This window comes from Abramis brama (genome assembly GCF_963993115.1).
Source record: "Abramis brama genome assembly, chromosome: 2".
Taxonomy (NCBI): domain Eukaryota; kingdom Metazoa; phylum Chordata; class Actinopteri; order Cypriniformes; family Leuciscidae; genus Abramis; species Abramis brama.
The window spans coordinates 2,870,953-2,894,208 of NC_139964.1; the positions used below are offsets into that span (position 1 = coordinate 2,870,953).

General features: G+C 38.3%; 2 protein-coding genes across 3 annotated transcripts in view; both read left to right on the forward strand.

Moving 5' to 3' along the window:
• LOC311071280 (calmodulin-regulated spectrin-associated protein 3) overlaps positions 1-8,063 on the forward strand; it is a 17,846-nt gene extending 9,783 nt beyond the window's left edge. For both annotated transcript variants that reach the window (XM_084095581.1, XM_084095580.1), the window contains 11 exons: positions 382-475; positions 563-608; positions 695-753; positions 1,239-1,269; positions 1,447-3,292; positions 3,374-3,492; positions 3,571-3,869; positions 4,078-4,129; positions 4,225-4,337; positions 6,351-6,469; positions 6,538-8,063. In XM_084095581.1, coding sequence (XP_083951707.1) covers positions 382-475; positions 563-608; positions 695-753; positions 1,239-1,269; positions 1,447-3,292; positions 3,374-3,492; positions 3,571-3,869; positions 4,078-4,129; positions 4,225-4,337; positions 6,351-6,469; positions 6,538-6,840 — 3,081 coding nt within the window. In that variant the 3' untranslated portion in view covers positions 6,841-8,063. The remainder of the gene's footprint in view (positions 1-381; positions 476-562; positions 609-694; positions 754-1,238; positions 1,270-1,446; positions 3,293-3,373; positions 3,493-3,570; positions 3,870-4,077; positions 4,130-4,224; positions 4,338-6,350; positions 6,470-6,537) is intronic.
• A 2,895-nt stretch (positions 8,064-10,958) lies between these two features.
• On the forward strand, positions 10,959-23,168 carry LOC311078038 (keratin, type I cytoskeletal 19). Its single transcript, XM_084106689.1, has 8 exons — positions 10,959-11,604; positions 12,540-12,622; positions 13,192-13,348; positions 15,773-15,934; positions 16,005-16,130; positions 18,928-19,234; positions 22,306-22,442; positions 23,058-23,168. The coding sequence occupies exons 1-8, from the start codon at positions 11,062-11,064 to the stop codon at positions 23,115-23,117; spliced, it is 1,575 nt and encodes a 524-aa protein (XP_083962815.1). The 5' UTR covers positions 10,959-11,061; the 3' UTR covers positions 23,118-23,168.
• Positions 23,169-23,256: the final 88 nt, after the last annotated feature.

The window sequence follows — 23,256 nt, forward strand, 5'->3', positions numbered from 1 at the left end:
CGGGAAAACCCCTTAACTGTTTAAGGGACAAGATATCGCATTCAAACAGATATTATATTTCGAATATAGGACTGACCTGAAGGAAAATGCCCTGTCTACTGTAAATGCTGGTACACTCGCTTACTCGATCTCTCACTATACTCTACTCTATAAGCTTATCAATAAACAATATCAATGAGAACAAACATATGTTTACATTGCTAAGAGTGGTTGCTAGGGGTGTTGTGTAGAACCGTTGGGGGGAGCGGTCATAGTCCTGTTTTATCGTGAATAAAACACAGCTATTGACCAATCAGAATCAAGGATTGGAATTGACCGTCTCATAATATGTAGTAATGATTAAAAAAACAATATGTAAGAGTTTTCTCTTTGACCCCAAAGGTGAACATTATGTGCTTCCTTTCTGAGCTGTTTGCCGCCTTCGAAGTGGATAAACCAGATTTCGTCAAACCCACACACACACTGGACCTAACAGGTAGAAATGAACATACATAAACATATGAGCGGACACAGAAACTCACAGTGCATTCAGATCCTACAGGAGTTCTGTCTTGCGTTACAGATGCATCTGATCTGGTTGACTGCACGAGTCCGATCAGTGGCAACAGGTAAGCGCTCTTATCAAAACACTCACATTATGTTAGCAGACTCTTTATGTTGAACTGCATCATGGGATCTGATGTTTTTCTTGTAGTGGCTCCCCTTCTTTCCTTCTGAAGCAGTCGCTCCTGCCTCAGTCCCCCTCTGTGTCCGGTGAGAGCTTTCTGCAACCTGTGAGATTTGTGGTACTTGTAGGTCTTGCTGTGTGTGGCAATGTCTTGTTTTAAGTAAATATTTGCATGTGGAGTTTGAATTCTCAGTTTGGGTTTAGACTACAGGTTATTTTCTTTTGCAAATGAACGGCCAGAACTATTAAAAGTTTTCTACTTTCAGTTAAAATGGTGTCGTGTTAGCGGCCCTTAAGTTAATAACTAATGATCTTTGCAACGGAAGTGAATCAATCAAAAAACGTACTTTAGCTGGACAATAACTTTATTCTAGAGCGTCTGTAAAGCCAAAACAATCTCTATTCTGTTAATTTCCTATTATCACCGTAAAGCTGTTTTGAAACAATCTGTTTTGTTAAAAGCACTATATAAATGAAGGTGACTTGACTTGTTGGATTTGTGGTTTGATATTTGAAATTATGCTCTTGTGTGTGTAACTGAATTATTGTTTTTACATTTGTTGTTGTGTAGAAGGACGGGGCTGGAGCAAAAAGCAAATTAGGTATGTCTGTCCTTCAGTTCCAGAAAGTACAACTAATCTTATTTTTATTATACAAATTCTGTGACTTATTAGTCTAAATAATAATATAAAATTTTTTTTATATAACTGAAAAATTGGGGATGAGCACCTTCATCAAGCACTATGAATCTTCAGTAATTTTCACTTTCTCTGTCTCAGCCGTCCCCTCTCGGCCGTATCCTTCAGCATCCCATTCCCACTGGACAGTGATGTTGATGTTGTAATGGGCAACCCTCTCTACCGTTCCATCAGCACGGACAGCCTCACTAGGGTAACCGACCCTGGCTCTTACACGCCCCCAGAGGATCTGAGTAAGCTCATTGGTCAGGCTCCTCTAGGAGAGTTGCCTACCATAGAAGAAGGTTTACAAATCATTCATACCGGCCGGCCGGTACACAACGAGCCTCGTATGCGGCCAGAGGGGGCGCCGTCTGGCTTTTACCTCCACTCGCCTGAGGAGGCTGGAGACAGACTGAGCAGCTCTGCCCCATGCCGGACTGGGATGATGCATCGACCAATGGGAGGATGGATTAATAGCAGCGGGAACCGAAAACGGCAACCTGTAGGTTCACAAGAACACAATGGAGGTTTAGAGTGTGACACACCTGAAAACTCCCCCAAAACCTCCTCCAGTCCAGCCAACGGACCCAAGACTGGTCGCATGACAAACTTTGCTGAACGCAGGAAGATGATGCCAGAATCCCCAAGTAACTCCAGGTCCCAGGATGTAGTGTCATTGTGCAGCCCTGCAGAGATGAGCCCTGTTGGGGCAGTGGAAGCACAGGAACTGGGTGCACGTCTAGAGGAGAAACGCAGAGCAATTGAAGCCCAAAAGAGGCGGATTGAGGCCATCTTTACCAAGCACAGGCAGAGGCTGGGCAAAACTGCTTTCCTTCACCTCCAGAAGAAACAAGGGGAAGAAGTGGGAGACGACGGACAGTCCCTTACCCTGGATGAACGACTGACACAAATGGAGCAACAGCTTCAACAAGAGGAGGACAAAGAGAAGGAGGAGGAGAAGAGGAAACTGGAGGAGAATAAGAAAGAAAAGGATGGGGAACAGAAGAACACCAGCGATGTAGTATCCCCGCCTAAACTGGAGAAACAGGTGACCTTCTCTGTTGATACAAAGAAAGAGGTGGAGAAAGAGCCTCCATTGGAGGAATATAATGAGGCAGTAGCTAAGCTAAGCTCCACCCTACAGACCCTACAAAGGGACATGCAGCTCCTTACAGAACAGCAGCAAAGGCTCATGGGAAAGAAAACTCTAAGTTCTCCGAAAAACACCTCTTCAAATAAGACACCTGCCTCCAGTAAGGCCTGGGTCATCCCAGCTGGTCCTAAATCCCCTCATCTTTCCAGAGACTCCACCCGTATCATTTCACCCTCTAGATCTCCTTCACGCTCTGCACAACCTTCTGACACACCAAGATCCCCTAAAAGCTCAGCATCATCTGCTCCACGCAGATCCCATGGAGCTACGCCTAAGAGCCCCAAACGTCAACGTCCCTCCCGCCCCACAGAACTCGGCTTCCAGCCTCTCACACGTGTCCTAACTCCCCCACAGAACGTGGACACGCTTCCCCATCTGCGGCGAGTCTCTCCGAGCCAATGTCAGGTGCAGACTTGCTCCTCACTGCGATTCGGAAGTCCACGCACACCTCATGACTCTCCTCTGCAATTTACTCGGCCTCAAGAGAGCACATCAGAATCAGGCTCCAGTGAGCATCACACCCCGATCTTCACCCTGGAGCTTGAGGCTGGACCTCCGTCTGCGCTCCCAGCTGAACTCTTAGGCGGTGGGAGCAGTTCGGGAGCCCCGTCAGAGTGCTCGTTTGAAAGCGACATGCTCCTCAGCAGCGCTCTGGTGAAAGATGAGACAGAGGGTGCGGGGACGGTGGGAGACGACACAGATCTGGAACAGGGTGCAGAAATATTCTCATCGGATTCCATGAGTGACCAGACAGAGAATGAGAGCAGGCCGGGACTCGATGTGTTCTTCAAGGTGTGTGTGAAGGTCTGCATGTGGTTTGGTTGATGATACGTGTCTGAGGTGTTTTTAACGTGTGTATTTGTGGGCGTTCAGGAGGAGGGTCTCTCGGAGGAGGAGATGGCCCTGAAAAGGGCTCTGCTATTGGAGCGGCAGCAAAGACGAGCGCAAGAGATCAAGAAACGGACAAGATGCGGGCAAGACCCTGAGAACAGGTAAGAACACCCAAATATCCAAACCCTCTCATTCGGGACCTGCATTCAGGACTGACTTACCTCTGATTCCTCCTACAGTCAACAGGTTTCTGTGGATGACCTGCGACCTTCTCAAACTCCACCGCTTTCACAGTCACTGCCCACCTCATACACACCACCCCCTCCTTCAAAGGCCACGCCCCCTGGAACACCCCTGCGTCGGGGAGCGTTCACACAGGCGGAGTATGAAAGGCGCCACCAGCTGAAGATAATGGCTGATCTAGGAAAGGTTCTCAGACAGAAACCAGCAAAGCACAGTGGCAAAAAACAGCACACACACAAACCGCACAACAACCATGAGATCACTCACACACGCTCGCCTGGGAAGAACAGAACAGGTACCCACACACATCACAAGTATCTTGTCACCAAACAGAATTACGATCTGCCTGTATGAACGAAACTGCAACATGCTCAACCAATGAATGGAGTTTGGGTTTGAAAACAGTTCTGTTTGGTTGTGCTAGTGGTGCAGAAATGACACACACTGCTGCTTTAAAGATTTCACTATCATGCCCTAAAATCCAGATGTGTTTTCTCATGCAGTTGTAGCTAACCAGAAAGATGGACGATCTCTACCAACTGAAAAACCAGCAAGGTACTGTACCCTGCTGCTCAGCCATGTTTTTGTCATCTGCCTTCCATACATCCCTGTCTTTACTTAAACACTTTCTCTCTCATCCACCAATTCAGTCGTTCAGAGTCGCCCTCAAAGGTGATGTCATCAGGGAAACCGGCCAATCAGAATGGAGACTGGGAACAAGCCTCCAATGCCTCCTCTCCAGCCTCACTCCCAGAATACACAGGTAAAGAGCCGATTGTTGTTTTTATGATCAGTTTCCACATTTGAAAATAATTACAACTAAAGGAGGTTTGTGAAGACACGAACCATTCAAGGCTAGTTTGAACTCTGTGTAAGATTTTAGATTAATAATGGGCATAAACGTTTGGTCTAGTCTGATGCTGTCTAGTAATGTTTAAGTACTCTTTAAAGTATGTTGACTTTGTCAAGCCAATTTATAATCATATTAAGTCATAGTGGTTTAACTGCACTGTGTAGAACAGGTTTATGTATGAAGACAAAGCGGCTTGACCTTATTTAATGGCTGTAGTCATAACCTTATTAGTACCTTATTTGATAGCTGTAATCAGTACTTTATTTGATGACTGTAATCAGTACCTTATTAGTCAGTACCTTATGGCTCGTTTCCACAGAGCGGTAAGGTACGGTACAGTACAGTACAGTACGGTACGCAGTTATTTCCATTTCCACTGTCAAAGGTTGTGAATGGTACCAAAATGCCGAACCGTACCGTACCACTTTTTCGGTACCCTTCCGCTGGGGTACCTAGCACAGTGGGACGGTACTAAAGGGGGAGCTAGACTGAGTATCGTCACTTGCGCGTGCTACAAGGGGAATGATAGCATAAGAGGCGCCATTTTTATATATAGTTGAAATACAATACTACTGTTATTGTGTCACGAAATGTAGTTTTAAGAGTTTTTCAGCCGGGAATGTAGTTGTTTAAAGCTCAAATCTGTGGTTTATTTATAAATATTTATGAAAATTTGATCCAGGTTGTGAGATCCAGGCGATCACCGGGCGCTCGGCGCTCATGTACCCCGCCTGGAACAGCCTTTCCTCGGCTAGTTGTTCTGACGTTTGCCGCCGACTCTGACGTCTCTGTAGTGGTTAAACATGGGATATAATTCGTCTTGTGTATCTAATGGGCGATCTTTGGTCTCGTGAATCTATAATTTGTTCCATGGCCAATCGTTTTGGCTGAGGGCTAAGTGAAGTTTCATAACTTTATATTTAGGCTATTTAACTTTACCGTTGTAACGTTAGACTAGAGCGCTGACTTTGTATGTTTGACTGAATTGTTTGCTTTATTTCTTATTGTATAGCTTCTTGTACCTTTTACTTATACTTTTATAATGGCTATTATTGATAAAACTGAAATTTAACAAAAAGAGACAGAGTTGAGTTTTGTCATTTTTAATTTTATTACAGTGAAGATGATCAAATTCACATATTGCCTGAACTATATTAATACGTGAGCCATATAAAGTTTAATATTTGTAAAATTTAAACGAAAAGAGGCAGGGTTGTGTTTTATATTTCGTTTTGTTATAAATAGGCTAACGCTATACATGCAGTGAATATAATCAATACGCGTTGCCTGAACCACATTTGTGTGGCTATAATGTTTAAGATTTCTTTAAATGGAAACGAAAAGAGGCAGTGTGGTGTTTTATAACATATTTCGTTTTATTGTTGCCTAAAATGTACATACGGAGATAACCAGAGTAGCAGAGCGAGCTGAGTGATGCTTTCAAGAATGCGCTGTTCCACTTGCAGAATTACCGGACTCGCGTCCTCGGGAGTCATTCTCCTGAGTCCGAACTTTGCGTACTTGGTATTGAGAAACGCCTAATGTCGGCGGCAGCGCTTGGCTTCTTGTGACAAACATGCCAAGAAGCAAGAACAAGATCTGCTGTATGTCATCCATTGTTGTTTACTATATCGTTTTCTTCTTTGTGCAAAAATGACGTTGATCGCTTCTTTCCGGCATAGGCTACACCACGCCTATCAAGTAAGGGTACTGTTGGCGGTGGAAACGGAAGCCGGATCAGGGTTTACTGTCCCGAATCGTACTGTACTGTACCGTACCGCACCGCTCATTGGAAACGAGCCATTATTTGATGGCTGTAATCAGTACTAACTTATTAGTCAGTACCTTATCTGATGGCTGTAATCAGTACCTTATTTGATCTGTGTGGTTTTCACTCACAGTCAGTTTTATCTTCTGTTTTAGGTCCTAAATTATTTAAGGAACCCAGTTTTAAATCCAACAAGTTCATCATTCACAACGCGCTCTCACGCTGCTGCCTCGCTGGCAAGGTCAACGAATCCCAGAAAAACAAGATTGTAGAGGTGCGTCACTGTTCATCTTACTCTACAGTCATGACTTTCACATTCTGACAGTTCCTTTCTGTCTCTAGGAGATGGAGAAGAGCTCCGCCAGCCACTTCCTGATTCTCCTGCGTGATTCCAACTGTCAGTTCCGCGCCATCTACACCCTCGACGGCCAATCGGAGGAGCTGCAACGACTCTGCGGCGTCGGCCCGCGTGTCATTTCCTCGACGGCCGTGGAAGCCATTTATAAATACAGCTCCGACAGGAAACAGTTTAATACTCTTCCGTCTCGTACATTGAGTATGAGCGTCGACGCTTTCACTATCCCCGCACATCTCTGGCACGCTAAGAAACACGGCACGCCCAAAAAAGTAGCCACACCCAAATAGGCCACACCCACCAAAATAAACCACTCCCACCATAATAAAGACCTGTTCGCACCAAGAACAATAAATATAACATTATAAGCATACACTTAAATGGACAATAACTATAGTGATAATTCTTATGATAACTATATTAGCGTTCACACCAATAGACGATATCGTTCTGTTTATTATAAGCACATTGCAGTTTTGTGGTCTGTCTCTTTAAAATGCTTGCGCTCTTTAAAGCAGGATGGATTCTGATTGACTGTCAATGTTTTTAACGTTCATCAGCTGTAAACATTCACTCTGAAAGTGATATTTCCTCTGTGGCATTATGGTCAAGGTGTGGACATCGCTATTCTCACAGCGATTATTTAAAACTTAGTTATTGTTGTTGGTGTGAACGAACCTTAAACCCTTCCGATAGACCCACTATAAGTGCCATTCCTCTAAATAAACACCTTACCAGCACTAAACACGACACAGACAGTCTCTGTGATTAATTTTATGATCACCAAAAGCCCTTCTCATGTGTTCTGACTCTGCATGAAGACAGATGAACCCTGAAGACGAGCCCTGAGGTTTTCACGCTACTAAAGGTTTTCACGCTCCTGTTTGCATGTGAACGTTCGGTTCGGTCCAGATATCTCTTGACGGTTAAACCAACTGAGCACTTTTTCTCTCTGATTTTTATGCTCTATATTCTTTGCTCTTATAGATACAGCCTTTAGAATCTCAGTCTAGTGGAACTGTAGTTTTAGTGAGAATCGCTGCTGAGGGTTTTATCTATTCTCCGACTGGCTGGACGATTTTAGAGATCTCCTGCTGCGAACACTTGTTCTCTTTTATATTACTGCATCAGTCTCTCCTCGTGTGCTGAATCTGTGTGGAGCAAATGACTCTGCTGTCCAAAGACTGAGGCATCATGTGATCTGATGTCTGACTCTGTTGAACAGAGTCTCTGAGCTGCATGTGGATCAGTGGGTCACAGTCCTGAGAACCTGATCCTGGATCAGTATTAAAAAGCCATTAAACCTCTGTTATATTCATACAGCGTTGGTGTGTGTGTGTGAGAGAGAGAGAGAGAGAGGGAGTGTGTGTTTGTGTGTGAAAGGCTGTTTTCTGAGTTTTGACATCATGTTTGACTGTGTGTTTTCCTGCTCTATGATGATGATGATGATGATAATGATGATTTTATGTGGTGATGAACATGTAGATCAATAAAACCATTTCTAACAATTCAACTCCACCGTTTCTGTGACTGAACATTATATATGTGAAATTCAGGAATCATTCCTTTGCTGTCAATGTAAATGTTCAGTTTGTGTCTGAACTATCTTGTTTTCTTTACTAGATGCCCACAATGCTGTACATAAGGAATGCAATAGGCCTTAATGTTATTGGTGAGTTTTTGTAACACAAGTTTTATGTTTTATGTAATTTGATCTTTGAAAAGGGTGTTTTTACCCCAGACACAAAATAAATATATTTGAAATATATTTTCAAAATATATATTTGGAATATATGCAAATATTTGAAATTGGCCCAATAAATATATTTTAGTTAAATATATGTAAATATATGTTCATATATGTTTTAACTTTTGCAAATTGTTTCATTTGAAATATATTTTGAAATTTAAAAAGTTAACATTTTCACAAACAAACAACACATTTTCAATTTATTTTTTAGATAGACCACTTCAGCTGTGGATGTGGGCATGGGAGAACAGTTCTCTACCACTTCCCCCGCCCACATTTTTCCTGCTGGTTGGGGATCGAACTGGCAACCCTTTCGGTTACAAGCCCAAAGCCCAAAGCCCAAAGCCTTCCCCAGTAGGCCACAGCTGCCCCTTTACTGACTTTATTGGCCTAAAATTAAAATTTTATGTAGGAAATAACACACAGAATGCAGAGTTTTTTTCCCTATTTTTACAGAATTGAATACAGTTATTTAATAGTGTGTGTGTATGCAGTGTTAGACACTGAGTTCTATCTATTGTTTAAGTGTACTTCACTGTTGGAGTGTCACTGTTATACTTGCATCATAAATATTGTGCATATTTTCAATAATTCAAGATGACTTCAGGAAAGATGTCAATAAAACAACAATAAATCTAATAATTGCACTTAGTGTTAGGTACGTGCCACCTAATATGGCCTAATAGTCCTAGGAAAGCAACTATCTGTCATTTTACATTGCAGTCATTTAAATGTAAGTACAGTATTTATTATAGCTGTGTGTCATAATACAGTAGTGAAATATGGTAGCCTACTGTTGTGTATTGGGGAAAAGGTAGAGGAATTACTATGATCAAAATACGTTTTCGAGCCTTCTTTAGCAAGCTAAACATTTTATGACCATATATTTCGTCATATATTTTACATTACATGCTATAAATGTAAATATATTTCACACTTAACATCATATATTTTTGTTATATTTCAGAATATATTTCAAAATGATAAATATAAGTGAACAACAATTCAAATATATTTCAATGTATTTGGAATATATGCCACATATATTTTTGACACTTTAAAATATATTTCAATTTTTTTTTTTTCTGTATGGGACCACCAATTTTGTCCACTTTGTACCCAATGCTGATGAGAATCCTGACAGACGCGGTTCACACACTCTTGAGCGTTTACAGTTTTGTTTAATCCTCACAGCGATGATTCATTTGCCTGTTTAATGAGCAGATCATGAAAAACAGGAGAACCTCCAGCATTAGTGCTCGAGGGTTTGTGAGAGTGACGTGGGACTCTCAGACATCTGTTCTCTATCTATCTATCTATCTATCTATCTATCTATCTATCTATCTATCTATCTATCTATCTATCTATCTAGTATTGTTACCTGTAACCACTGTTTGGTAAGTCCATGTTTTTCAAGCCATGAAAAAGTCAGGCCAAGTCTTTGTTTTATGTTTGATCATGTTTGGGAAATAAAGCTGCACTTGGGTTCTATCAACTGGCCTGCAGTGGACTGTGTTACAGAATACTTGAACCCAGCCGTTTGTCTCCTGTGTCTCCGTCAAGGTGAGAGTTATGTGGAGGAATTTTGTGGACTTTGCTCTCAGGTAGATTTTAATGTCACTGCTCTAAATGGCATTTTCAGAAATTGACTTAATGAGGTTATGAAATATCTAATGCCGGATAGCAACCTCCCAGTGACTCTTGAGGAATATATTGACTTTGCCCTTTTGTTGATTGGCTTGTCATTTACTGAGGAGCCCCACAATCCCAAAGTATCCTCTAAACCTCAGCCACTTCACGTCATGACCGTCGTTCCAGAGTCTCGTCCCAAGATGGCCGCCGTTTCAGAGTCTCGTCCCCGCCGTTTCAGAGTCTCGTCCCAAGATGGCCGCCGTTCCAGAGTCTCGTCCCAAGATGGCCGCCATTTCAGAGTCTCGTCCCAAGATGGCCACCGTGTCAGAGTCTCGTTTCCAAGATGGCCGTCGTTCCAGAGTCTTATGTGTCATGTTCTGATTGTTTCATTGTGCACAGGTGTGTCTTGTTCAGTCATTATTAGTCTTGTGTGTATTTAAGCCCTCATGTTTGCCATGTGTATTTGTCAAGTATTGTTACCTGTAACCACTGTTTTAGTAAGTCCATGTTTTTCAAGCCATGAAAAAAATCCAAGCGAAGGGTCTTTGTTTTATGTTTGATCATGTTTGGGAAATAAAGCTGTACTTGGGTTCTATCAGCTGGCCTGCAGTGGACTGTACACTGAATCAGTAACATAAGACATTTGGCATTATCAGGAACCACAGATATTTCCCCATTGCATTATTATACATTGTATTTAACATTATATAATATTTTAATGTAGTACTGACACTAAAACTCTGAAAACTTGAATTTTTTTCTCACACTTTCATTTTGGGTGAACTATACACAATAAATATTGTCACAATGCACAATACATATTGTTTCATTTTTGTATTGTGATGTATTGTTACACCCCTACTAACTACACATGATTTCAGCTCTTCCTCAGAGATGTTTCTTCACTTTTCTCATGTCATCAAAGAGCTCTTTTAACATTTGCATGTCATAATTTCTAGAAACGGTTCTGTCCCCGGGGGCCCTTCGTCACTGAGGGAGTGGCGCACATGAAGACCAGCTATAAACCACGGGCTTCACCACCATCCTGCACTACACACACCTCTGCCATCAAAGGTGTATCATCACACACCTCTGTGTCATCACCGTCACTCGTCTCTTCATCGCCGACATGTCGTTCAGCAGAGCTCAGCAGCACTTCTCCGGCAGGTCTCTCTCCACTAGCCGCTCCAGCTTCGGAAGTCAGTCGGCTGGGTTAGGGTTTGGATCCGGCTCTGGGTTGGGCTTCGGGTCCGGTGCTGGTTCAGGGTTTGGGTCTATGTCAGGGTTTGGGTCTGGGTCAGGATTTGGGACAGGTTTTGGGTCAGGATTTGGGGCAGGTTTTGGGTCAGGATTTGGGGCGGGTGGAGGTTCTCTCTCAGGGGGTTTGAGGATGGTTGGAGGATCTCTCTCGGCCGCAGGTGGAGGTCACGTCGGGGCCAGTTTCAAGGCCGTCTCGGGCTCTTTCTCTGAAGCCGTGGCCAACATCATCAATGACAAACAGCAGCTGCAGATTCTGAATGATCGTCTCGCGACGTACCTGGAGAAGGTCAAGCGCCTGGAGACCATGAACCTGGAGCTCAGCGAGAAGCTCCGGACGTTCACCATCAACCGAGTCCATAGCAGCGCCAACCTGGAGCCCTACGAGATCCAGATCAAGCCACTGCGGGAGAAGGTGCGTTTCTGTCAATCTCTGTTGTCTTTAGGCTTACATGCAATATTACCAATGAATTATAGCTTCACAAAACAAGTAATGACAATACAAAGACATATACAGTATAACAATAGTGGTAACACTTTACAATAAGGTTCATTAGTTAACATGAACTAAGAATGAACAATACTTGTTCAGCATTTATTAATCTTAGTTAATATTAATTTCAACATTTACTAATACGTTATTAAAATCAAAGGTTGTATTTGTTAACATTAGTTAGTGCACTGTGAACTAACATGAACAAACAATGAACAGTTGGATTTTTATTAACTAACATACTAACATTGAGTTTGAGTTTGTGGTTGTATGTTATGTATGTTTGTATTATGATTATTGCATGTCAGAAATGAGTTCTTGAACATTAGTTATATTATTTAGGTGCCAGTGTTTTGCTGTGGAATTCAGTGATGAGTGTTACGGGGAAAGGTTGCACCCCGTGACAATGGTTCGTCCCACTAGTGTTTGGCTGGAAACTTGTATATTTAAACCATTGTCTGAGCATGTCTGAGCAGGGGAAATGTTGCATCCAGTGTACACTGTGCAGACGCTTGAACATGTCTGAGGTGAGACATGCTGATATTTTGTGGATGTGCCACTAGGCATTGTTTAGTTTTGCTGCTCACAGCATTTTTTCTTTCTTTTTTTTTGTACTATGTGGACTTTACCTTGTGAAATGCAGCTTCTAAAATAAACCACAACTGGCATTTTGAAAACCACTCCATTGTACTGAGCCTTCCTAAACTTCTCCCAGGCCTCTCGACAACACACTACATGACACTTATAAACCTTATTGTAAAGTGTTACCACAATAGCAAATAGCGATAAAATAGTATTAAAACAAGGTGCTAAGTATGTGATAATTTCTGCTGGTTTGCTTCTGTTTTCTCCTCCAGCTTCTGCTGCTCATTCAGGAGCACACGCGCATCGCTTTAGCCGTGGACAACGCCAAACTGGCCGCCGATGACTTCAGAATGAAGTGAGTTTGAGCTGGTAATGCAGCATCAGCTTCTCAGTTTAATTTCTGACTGGATGAGCCGCATTCAAAGACATTTTCAGTCACTGTAAAGCACAGGTAAAGATCCATTCACACCAATAACGATTACTATATTAGTGTCCACATCAGCGGACAATAACAATATTTCTCTTTGCTCTTTTCAAAAGCTCTTTGGATACGTTATATCATTGTGCACTTAGGTTTATACTAAATTGCAAATACAATACTCATCACTGTGCCATTACGATAACTGTAACGATAACTAGAATGATAACTATATTAGTGACCACACCAATGCACGATAACTATATTAGTGTCCACACCAATGCACGATAACTATAACGATAACTATAACAATAACTATATTAGTGTCCACACCAATGCATGATAACTATAACGATAACTATAACAATAACTATATTAGTGTCCACACCAATGCACGATAACTATAACAATAACTATATAAGTGTCCACACCACTGCAGGATTACATTCTGTTTATCGTAAGCTATTACAAGCTTATGTTTATGATAATTTGCCCGTGTGGTGCAGGTTAGAGACGGAGCTGTCCATACGTCAGTCTGTGGAGAGAGACATCGCAGGTCTGAAGACCCTGAAGAAAGAGTACGACTCCACCATCAGTGTGTTGGTGCAGGAGGTCAGGGGCCTGAGTGAGGAGCGCACCACTCTCAAGAAACTGCAGCAGGAGGTGAGAACACACAGTTTCTAACGCAAACGCAGGTTCTTTAGGTGTCTTTGCACTGATGTGCAGAATTGTTTAATGAATTCGGTGCTAAAAGCACATGCAGATAAACACACTTGAGTCAGTGCCTCAGTGTTTCGCCTCACTCCTGTAGACTGGCTCCTAAAATATCCCTTTAATAAAGGCAAAGAGTTCATCTGATGTTTCCGCTCCCAGGTTGAAGTGTGATTGTACTATTGAAAAGGTGACGCAGCACTTATTCACCTTATTTTTAACGGAAATACGGACGCAGCCAGTTGACGGTATTTTGTGCGAGACTTCCGGTCAGGCACTTCCGGTCACTGGCGAGCGTTGTTCGTAATAACAAACTCATCGTTATGGCTTCGAGGAAGACCGGGATTGTTTGTGCAGTTAGAGGTTGTCATAATAACTGGCACAAAAGAAAGATTTACTTGGAGCACGAGTGTTTTAATCATCGAATTATTGACATTTTAATAATCAGGCGCCCTATACGACCGGCGACACACTGGCTGCGTGGCGTTTCTGTTGCGTGGTGTTTTCTATGTCTTTGCACACCAGAAACGTCTCTGACAAGGCGTTGCTGCTGCTAGGTGACATGATAAGCCTCATTGGTGATATATTCGACATATGGGGAGAGAGTTGTGGAAGGCACTTAATGTTAAACATAAATATATATCAGCAAAGACAACGTCGGCAGTATTGACGGCAAAATAGGCTACAGAATATTTCGTTCTGTATTGACAGGTGCAATATTTGAAAATCGATAATATATATATATTTTTTACATTTAGGCTATTTCTGCATTTATGTCAAAACCTAAATTCAAACATCAAAATGTCATTTATTAATATGTATTCATATCAAAATGACATACAAACATATTTTCCTAATCTATTTTGCCTGGAAACGCTTCCAAAACGCTTGCGTGTCGCGTGAAAAATAGGCATCGATTCTATTTCTAGCATGCACGCGTTTTCCCTGAGACGCGCGTGTCACGCAGGCAGTGTGCAAGCTCTAAATAACCTGTTAACATGGGAGCCGAAATAACGGACACGCCACGCAGCCCATTTGAAGAAACGACCGTATGTTTGTTCTTTTCATTTCGTGAACACAAGACCTACAGAAGACCACCCGATACCAGAAAAGTGGCTGGGCTACGAAGTCTGAATTAAAACTCCAAGGAGAAACAAAATCATTATAGTAACCCCTGTATAAAATCTAGTCATCATGGCATGATCATCATGGCATTTATTTTGTATGATTTATAATTATTTATAGCCATCTACTTATTGCTATCATGTGCTTTGGTTGCATTCTGATGACATTATTAATACATTTGACATGACAAAATAGCCTACCTCCATAGATATATTAACTTAGTCCAGCGTTATTGGCTCGACCGTGTTTAGGGCGGTGCTGAAGGCGCCGGCGAAGTTTTGGCAATCTGCCAGCTAGATGCATGAGTGTTTTCAACCAGGTCCAGTACCCGACCTGGGTGAGGCGGGGCTTTAGTTCTTTGTTGTATTCATCTGCTAAGGCATGTGTAAAAATTTTCTGTCAACTCTGCATAATCCTTCGCAATCGATATCGTTAGTTAGCCCAGAGAAGCGAGGAAACGGAAGTGCCGCACAAAAACCGGAAACTGGACCCATATTTACTTCCGCGTTCGAAAATAAGGTGAATACAGTGTAAAATAAAATAACCTGCAGTTTATGTTATAGCCATGTTATTGTAACAACATTATCATGATTATTCATCATAATATATATTATATTATTTATTATAATACGTTATAATACTGTATTGTTATACTGTATTATAGAATAGTATAATAATGTATTACATTATATATATATATATATATATTTATATATATATATATATATATATATATATATATATATATAATTAGAATACATTTTAATATATAAGGTTATTTTTACATATATATGTATAATAGACATATTGTATAGTATACATAGTATAAATTATATTATATTATAGATTTCAAATATTTTTTTTCATTTAAATCATTGGCAGGTTGTAGTTAGGACAAACATTTCTTTACAAGTACAACAGGATTCTGTTTTACCAGAAAATAAAATTTGTTTTTAAAAATTAGAATTTAAAAATGTTGCTTTCTTGTTAGGGTTAGTAGTAAACTAGCATGTAGACGAAATGATAAACATGAACTAAAAGGCACAAACCACAATTCCAGGCATCTTTAAAAAACTGTTGTCAAGTCTCCTTTATTTATATAGCGCTTTTTAATACACAGAGTGTTTCAAAGCAGCTTTTACAGAGATAACAGGAAAATAATGCAACAAAGTTTGTTTCCAGAAGAAAATAGCGTCACAGTCCAGCTTAAGTAAGTGTGACCTTAAGTATGACCTTTGCCCTGTGGTTCAGGAGTTGTCGTCGCTGCGAGGACAGATGGTCGGCACGGTGACGGTGGATGTGAAGCATGTCAGGAGCACGGATCTGTCCCGAGTGCTGGCCGAGATCCGCTCAGAGTACGAGATGCTCATCGAGAAGAACCGCAGAGAGCTGGAGAGCTGGTACACCACACAGGTACGCACACACACACACACACACACACACACGCTCGGTGTGTTTTACTGACGCTGATTCTGTGGTGCAGGTGCAGAAGAAGCAAGAGGAGGCGACGCTGATTACTGATACAACCATCAGCGGAAGCTCAGAGATCACAGAAAACCGCAAACTCACCATGACCCTGCAGACACAGCTGGAGTCCTTACTGATGAAGGTACACACACACACACACACACACACACACACACACACACACACACACACGTGAATTTCCTCTAGTGTGTTATGCACCCTTAGTACGCCCAGGACGGTGCACCTTCCCCGGGATGCACAAACCAGACCAAACCAGATCATAACCAGACCCGCGTTTACTGGAAGTCTCACCCGCACAAGGTGCACTTTCTCTGGGCTGAGCCAGGCAAACTAAGTTTAAATTATAACTTTAAAATTATAGCATAAAACATCAAAATGACATACTAAGTTTAAATTATGACTTCAAAATAATGGCATAAAACATCACAATTATGACATGTTTAAAATATGACTTCAAAATGATGGCATAAAACATCACAATTATGACATATTAAGTTTAAATTATCACTTCAAAATTATGGCATAAAACGTAAAAATTATGACAAACTAAGTTTAAATTATGACTTCAAAATTATGACATAAAACGTCAAAATGATGACATAAGTTTAAAATATGACATCAGAATTATGGCATAAAACATACTAAGTTTAAATTATGACTTCAAAATGATGGCATTAAACGTAAAAAATATGACAAACTAAGTTAAAATTATGACTTCAAAATGATGACATAAAACGTCAAAATGATGACATAAGTTTAAAATATGACATCAAAATTATGGCATAAAACATACTAAGTTTAAATTATGACTTCAAAATTATGGCATTAAACATCAGAATTATGAAATGCTAAGTTTAAATTATGACTTCAAAATTATGGCATAAAACATCAAAATTATGACATTCCAAGTTTAAATTATGACTTCAAAATTATGGCATAAAACATCACAATTATGAAATGCTAAGTTTAAAATATGATTTCAAAATGATGGCATTAAACATCAAAATTTTGACAAACTAAGTTTAAATTATGACTTCAAAATTATGACAAAACATCAAAATTATGACATGCTAAGTTTAAAATATGACTTAAAAATGATGGCATAAAACATCACAATTATGACATATTAAGTTTAAATTATCACTTCAAAATTATGGCATAAAACGTAAAAATTATGACAAACTAAGTTTAAATTATGACTTCAAAATTATGGCATAAAACATCACAACTATGACATGTTTAAAATATGACTTCAAAATTATGGCATTAAACATCACAATTATGACATATTAAGTTTAAATTATCACTTCAAAATTATGGCATTAAACGTAAAAAATATGACAAACTAAGTTTAAATTATGACTTCAAAATTATGGCATTAAACGTAAAAAATATGACAAACTAAGTTTAAATTATGACTTCAAAATTATGACAAAACACCAAAATTATGACATGCTAAGTTTAAAATATGACTTAAAAATGATGGCATAAAACATCCAAATTATGACATATTAAGTTTAAATTATGACTTCAAAATTATGGCATAAAACATCACAATTATGAAATGCTATGTTTAAAATATGACATCAAAATTATGGCATAAAACATACTAAGTTTAAATTATGACTTCAAAATTATGGCATTAAACATCAGAATTATGAAATGCTAAGTTTAAATTATGACTTCAAAATTATGGCATAAAACATCAAAATTATGACATTCCAAGTTTCAATTATGACTTCAGAATTATGGCATAAAACATCACAATTATGAAATGCTAAGTTTAAAATATGATTTCAAAATGATGGCATTAAACATCAAAATTTTGACAAACTAAGTTTAAATTATGACTTCAAAATTATGACAAAACATCAAAATTATGACATGCTAAGTTTAAAATATGACTTAAAAATGATGGCATAAAACATCCAAATTATGACATATTAAGTTTAAATTATGACTTCAAAATTATGGCATAAAACATCACAATTATGAAATGCTATGTTTAAAATATGATTTCAAAATTATGGTGTAAAACATACTAAGTTTAAAATATGACTTCAAAATTATGGAATTAAACATCAAAATTATGACAAACTAAGTTTAAATTATGACTTCAAAATTATGACAAAAAAACATCAAAATTATGACATGCTAAGTTTAAAATATGACTTAAAAATGATGGCATAAAACATCCAAATTATGACATACTAAGTTTAAATTATGACTTCAAAATTATTGCATAAAACATCACAATTATGACGTTTAAAATATGACTTCAAAATTATGGCATAAAACATCACAATTATGACATATTAAGTTTAAATTATCACTTTAAAATTATGGCATAAAACGTAAAAAATTATGACTTCAAAATTATGACATGAAACGTCAAAATGATGACATAAGTTTAAAATATGACATCAAAATTATGGCATAAAACATCAAAATTATGAAATGCTAAGTTTAAATTATGACTTCAAAATTATGGCATAAAACATCACAATTATGAAATGCTAAGTTTAAAATATGATTTCAAAATGATGGCATTAAACATCAAAATTATGACAAACTAAGTTTAAATTATGACTTCAAAATTATGACAAAACATCAAAATGATGACATGCTTAGTTTAAAATATGACTTAAAAATTATGGCATAAAACATCCAAATTATGACATATTAAGTTTAAATTATGACTTCAAAATTATGGCATAAAACTTCAAAATTACATACTAAGTTTAAATTATGACTTCAAAATGATGGCATAAAACATCACAATTATGACATGCTAAGTTTAAAATATGACTTCAAAATTATGGTATAAAACATCACAATTATGAAATGCTATGTTTAAATGATGACCTTCTGAACACTGGTGTAGTGTAGTGTAATGTGTTGTGCCTGTGCTTCTGCAGAAGGGGAGTGTGGAGCAGCGTCTGGTGGAGCTTCAGGCTCAGTATCAGGCTCAGATCTTCTCTCTGAGTCAGCTGGCCGGCGGCCTGGAGGGGGAGCTAATGTCAGTGCGCGATAGTGCAATGCAACAGAGCCGCGACTATAAGCTGCTGCTGAGCACCAAAGTGCAGCTGGAGCACGAGATCAGCACCTATAAAGCCCTGCTAGAGGGCGCCGGAGAGTTCACCAGCCTCATCGCAACTGATCCTGCGATGAGTAAAAAGCAAGCAAAGGTCCTGCACTACGAAGCGGTGGCATCGGTCTCTACAGGTGAGGGATGCTACGCAACATAGAGTCATACTTAATCATAATTATGAGATGAAATGTTGGAATTCTAACAAAAAAGTTAAATGACTTAGAAAGTTATAATTATGACATAAGTCGAAAAATAATGACCAGTCGAAATTGACAAAAAAAATCTAAAAATTGACAAAAATTCAAAATTATGACATTCTAAGTCATAATTATGAAATGAAATGTTGGATTTATGACAAAAAACAAATGACTTAAAATGTAATAATTATGACACAGGTCGAAAAATAATGACCAGTCGAAATTGACAAAAAAAATCAAAAAATATAGCTGCGAGCAGCGATTGCGGGCCCAAGCCGGTGGCACCGCTACCCTGGTGCCTTTAGTTACACTAAAGCCACCGGGGTGGCGGTGTCACCGGCTTGGGCCCTCCATTGCTGCTCGCAGCTATATATATATATATATATATATATATATATGTGTAACCAAAAATAAATAAATATATATATATATATGGTGTGCGTCCACAGCGAGGAACGGGCAGAGAAGAGCGAACGTTTTTTAGTTCATTCCTACTTCCATAGGAATTCATTGAAAACGCTCGCTCTGCACCATTATTCATGTCATTGTGGATGAACATATTTTACTTTCATTTTTAAGTTAGCAATTCAAAAGCCCCCAGCGGTGTCACACGTTGATTAACCACTGCTAAAATATCCCTTACCGTCACATACCTAGTATGTTTTTATGTAGATACAATAGGCCTACCTGACTTTGAACACAAGAGGGCAGTATAGCACTATGAATGACATAATTTATTTATTTTTTGGACTAAAAAAACATTCTGGATGTTTTTAAACTTAAACAATTATTAAATTGAAAAAAAAAAGAATAAAATGGGTTTAGTTCTGATATTTGTATAATTTTATATAGAAATAAAAATAAATAATTAAATTTTTAGAAGATAGGAGGTTTTTAGTGTTTCCTTTTTTGACATTACTTTAATCCCTCGCCATAGCAAAACCTAATAAATGTGATGTGTCTGTCGAGTTTCATGCAATTTCAAGCATGCTAAGAGTCTCAAAAGCATCAAAAAATAATATTAAAGTTTGATGCGTTGCCATGGCAACAGTATCTAAGATATCAATAATCCTTTCACAGGTCTACATCTGCTGTGGGTCTACATTATACACATAAAGTTTGAAGCAAATCGGGTAAAAATAAGAGAGTGATTTCAAAGCATTTTGAAAGTGACAAACTTCCTGCAGCCAGTTGGTGGCTCTTTAACTTTAACTCACAATAGTCACATCCATGTGATCGGCCTCTTACAATGAACACACTGCGGAAGTTTCATCAAGATCAGTTAATGTATGCAGAAGTTATAACACACTTCCTGTGTCCCATTATTCGCCATAAATTCATTTCCTCGCCACGCCCAAACCATTCAAGATATCAAAAACCCGTTCACAAGAATTCATCCTCAATGTCTTGACTGCATTCACACCGAGTTTGGTAGCGATCGGATGAATTCCCTAGGAGGAGTATTTCACATTCCATTGTATGCGTTTTCAAAACAATGTATAATAACTGACTTCCTGTTGGGCTTTTGTAAAACTTAGAGCACGAAAGTTGTTCAGCCCGATGAGATCTATATGTGTACTGAGTTTCATCTTATTACATGCAAGCCTGTTTGATTTATGGACCAAGTTTTCGGACCCCATTCCAGGGGGGCGCTGTCGAGCACCCCAAAAGTGGCAAAAAGGCAAAAAATAAATAAATAATGAAGAAAAAAATAAATAATAATCCTTACGAAAACAATAGGGCCTTCGCCCTTTCAGGGCATGAGCCCTAATTATGACATACTAAGTCATAATTATGAGATGAAATGTTGGAATTATGACAAAAAACCAAATGACTTAAAATTTTATAATTATGACACAGGTCAAAAAATTATGACCAGTCGAAATTGACAAAAAATCTAAAATTATGACATACTAAGTCATAATTATGAGATGAAATGTTGGAATTATGACAAAAAAGTTAAATGACTTAAAAAGTTATAATTATGACACAGGTCGAAAAATAATGACCAGTCGAAATTGACAAAAAAAATCTAAAATTATGACATACTAAATCATAATTATGAGATGAAATGTTGGAATTATGACAACAAACTTGAATGACATAAAAAGTTATAATTATGATATAAGTTGAAATTGACAAAAAAAATCTAAATTATTAGATGAAATGTTGGAAAAACATAAATGACTTAAAAAGTAATAATTTATGACAAGTCGAAAAATTATGCCATCGAAATTGACAAAAGAAAAACACAATTATGACATACTAAGTCATAATTATGAGATGAAATGTCCTAATTATATATTTTTTTGGTCATTTAAGTTTTTGTCATAATTCCAACATTTCTTCTCATAAATATTACTGTCATAATTTTTACTTTTTCAATTTCAACTTGTCATAATTATTACTTTTTTAGTCATTTAAGTTTTTTTCATAGGTTGAAAAATTATGACAAGTCGAAATTGACAAAAAGTAAACAATAATGACATACTAATTTATAATTATGAGATGACAAAAAATCTAAATTGTGACATACTGTCATAATTATGAGATGAAATGACTAATGCATTCATAATTATGACATTTAAGTTTTTTGTCATAATTTTAACATTTCTTCTCATAATTATGAATTTTTTTAATAATTTAAGTTTTTTGTTATAATTTCAAAATTTCTTCTTATGATGGGCACTTGAAAATACTGTGAATAATTCTAAGTACATTTTTTTTCTTAAATTGTTTAGATTTTTAGAATGCATTTTTAGAATGTTTATTTTCCATAGTCCAGTTAAATTTAAATGTTTAACAAGCTGCGCAACATTCCGTTTGTGGAGTCGAAAAAAAGTCACGTTTTCAAACAGCCTTTCAGGTTTTTGTTTGTGCTCTGATGTTTATCAAATAACACCAACGACTTGTGTTCATTTGCACTTCAATCTGTTTGAAAAAGTTGTTTACTTTGTGTATTGTTTATTATTGCATTTAAATGTTCAAAGTTCAATTCAATCCTCCAGATGTAGTGGCTTCAGTGGGCGGAGCTACAGCAGATGTAATGGTTTCAGTGGGCGGAGCTACAGCAGATCTTGTGGCTTCAGTGGGCGGAGCTACAGTAGATGTTGAGGCTTCAGTGGGCGGAGCTGCAGCAGCTGAGGTACGATCCGTTTATATCAGATCCGGATCGTTTGTGCCTGAAAATGTCTTATAAATGTGTTGAAAGTTACTGCTGCATGAAATCATACTCTTCCATGTGTGTCATTTTACATTTATCTGCTACTAATTATAGTTTTGAGGTCTTCAGCTGATCTGTAATGTCAATAAATGTTCAGTATAAAGTGCTGCAGTTACTGCAGGCCAGCGTTATTATACCATCATTGATATATTGTTATAGTGATATTTTGAATTAGCTTTTTATTTTTATATCTGGCGACTAGGTAAAATAAAGTAAGTTTTAATATTTAATTTGATTAATATTTTCTATAATAACCCTGCTACCAGTGTTGGTGGTAATGCATTACAAGTAATGTGAGTTACGTAATCAGATTACTTTTTTCAAATCATGTGTAAAGTAATGCATTACTTTTAAATTTCCAACCAAATTTCTGTTACTTTTTCAAAAAAGCAACTCAAGTTACTTTGTTTTTTCAATTATTGCATTAATATTATTGAGTTTTGAAGCGTCTAAAACTGTACGGTTGTAGAAGTGTGTGTGATTTCACTGATGCGATCTTTAACCCAGTCCGTCTGTTTGATCTGTGTGGTTTTGCAGATAAACAAGACACTGGAGGGTCATGGTCTGATGGAGCTCATCGCCACTCAACAAATCTAAACCTGATGTGTGTTTTATGCTGCGTCAATAAACTCAAACCCTTTAAACCACTCTTTAAGTGTTTCTTTGATCACATTCATGAAAGTGTTCGATTTCGCTGTATTTGGCTGAGCGGTCGTTAGGATGGCTCGCCAACGTA

Coding starts and splice junctions, on each gene's coding strand:
- LOC311078038 (XM_084106689.1), top strand. CDS start 11,062: ATGTCGTTCAGCAGAGCTCAGCAGCACTTCTCCGGCAGGTCTCTCTCC. Junction 12,623..13,191: donor GCCGATGACTTCAGAATGAA/GTGAGTTTGAGC, acceptor CGTGTGGTGCAG/GTTAGAGACGGAGCTGTCCA. Junction 15,935..16,004: donor AGAGCTGGTACACCACACAG/GTACGCACACAC, acceptor TCTGTGGTGCAG/GTGCAGAAGAAGCAAGAGGA.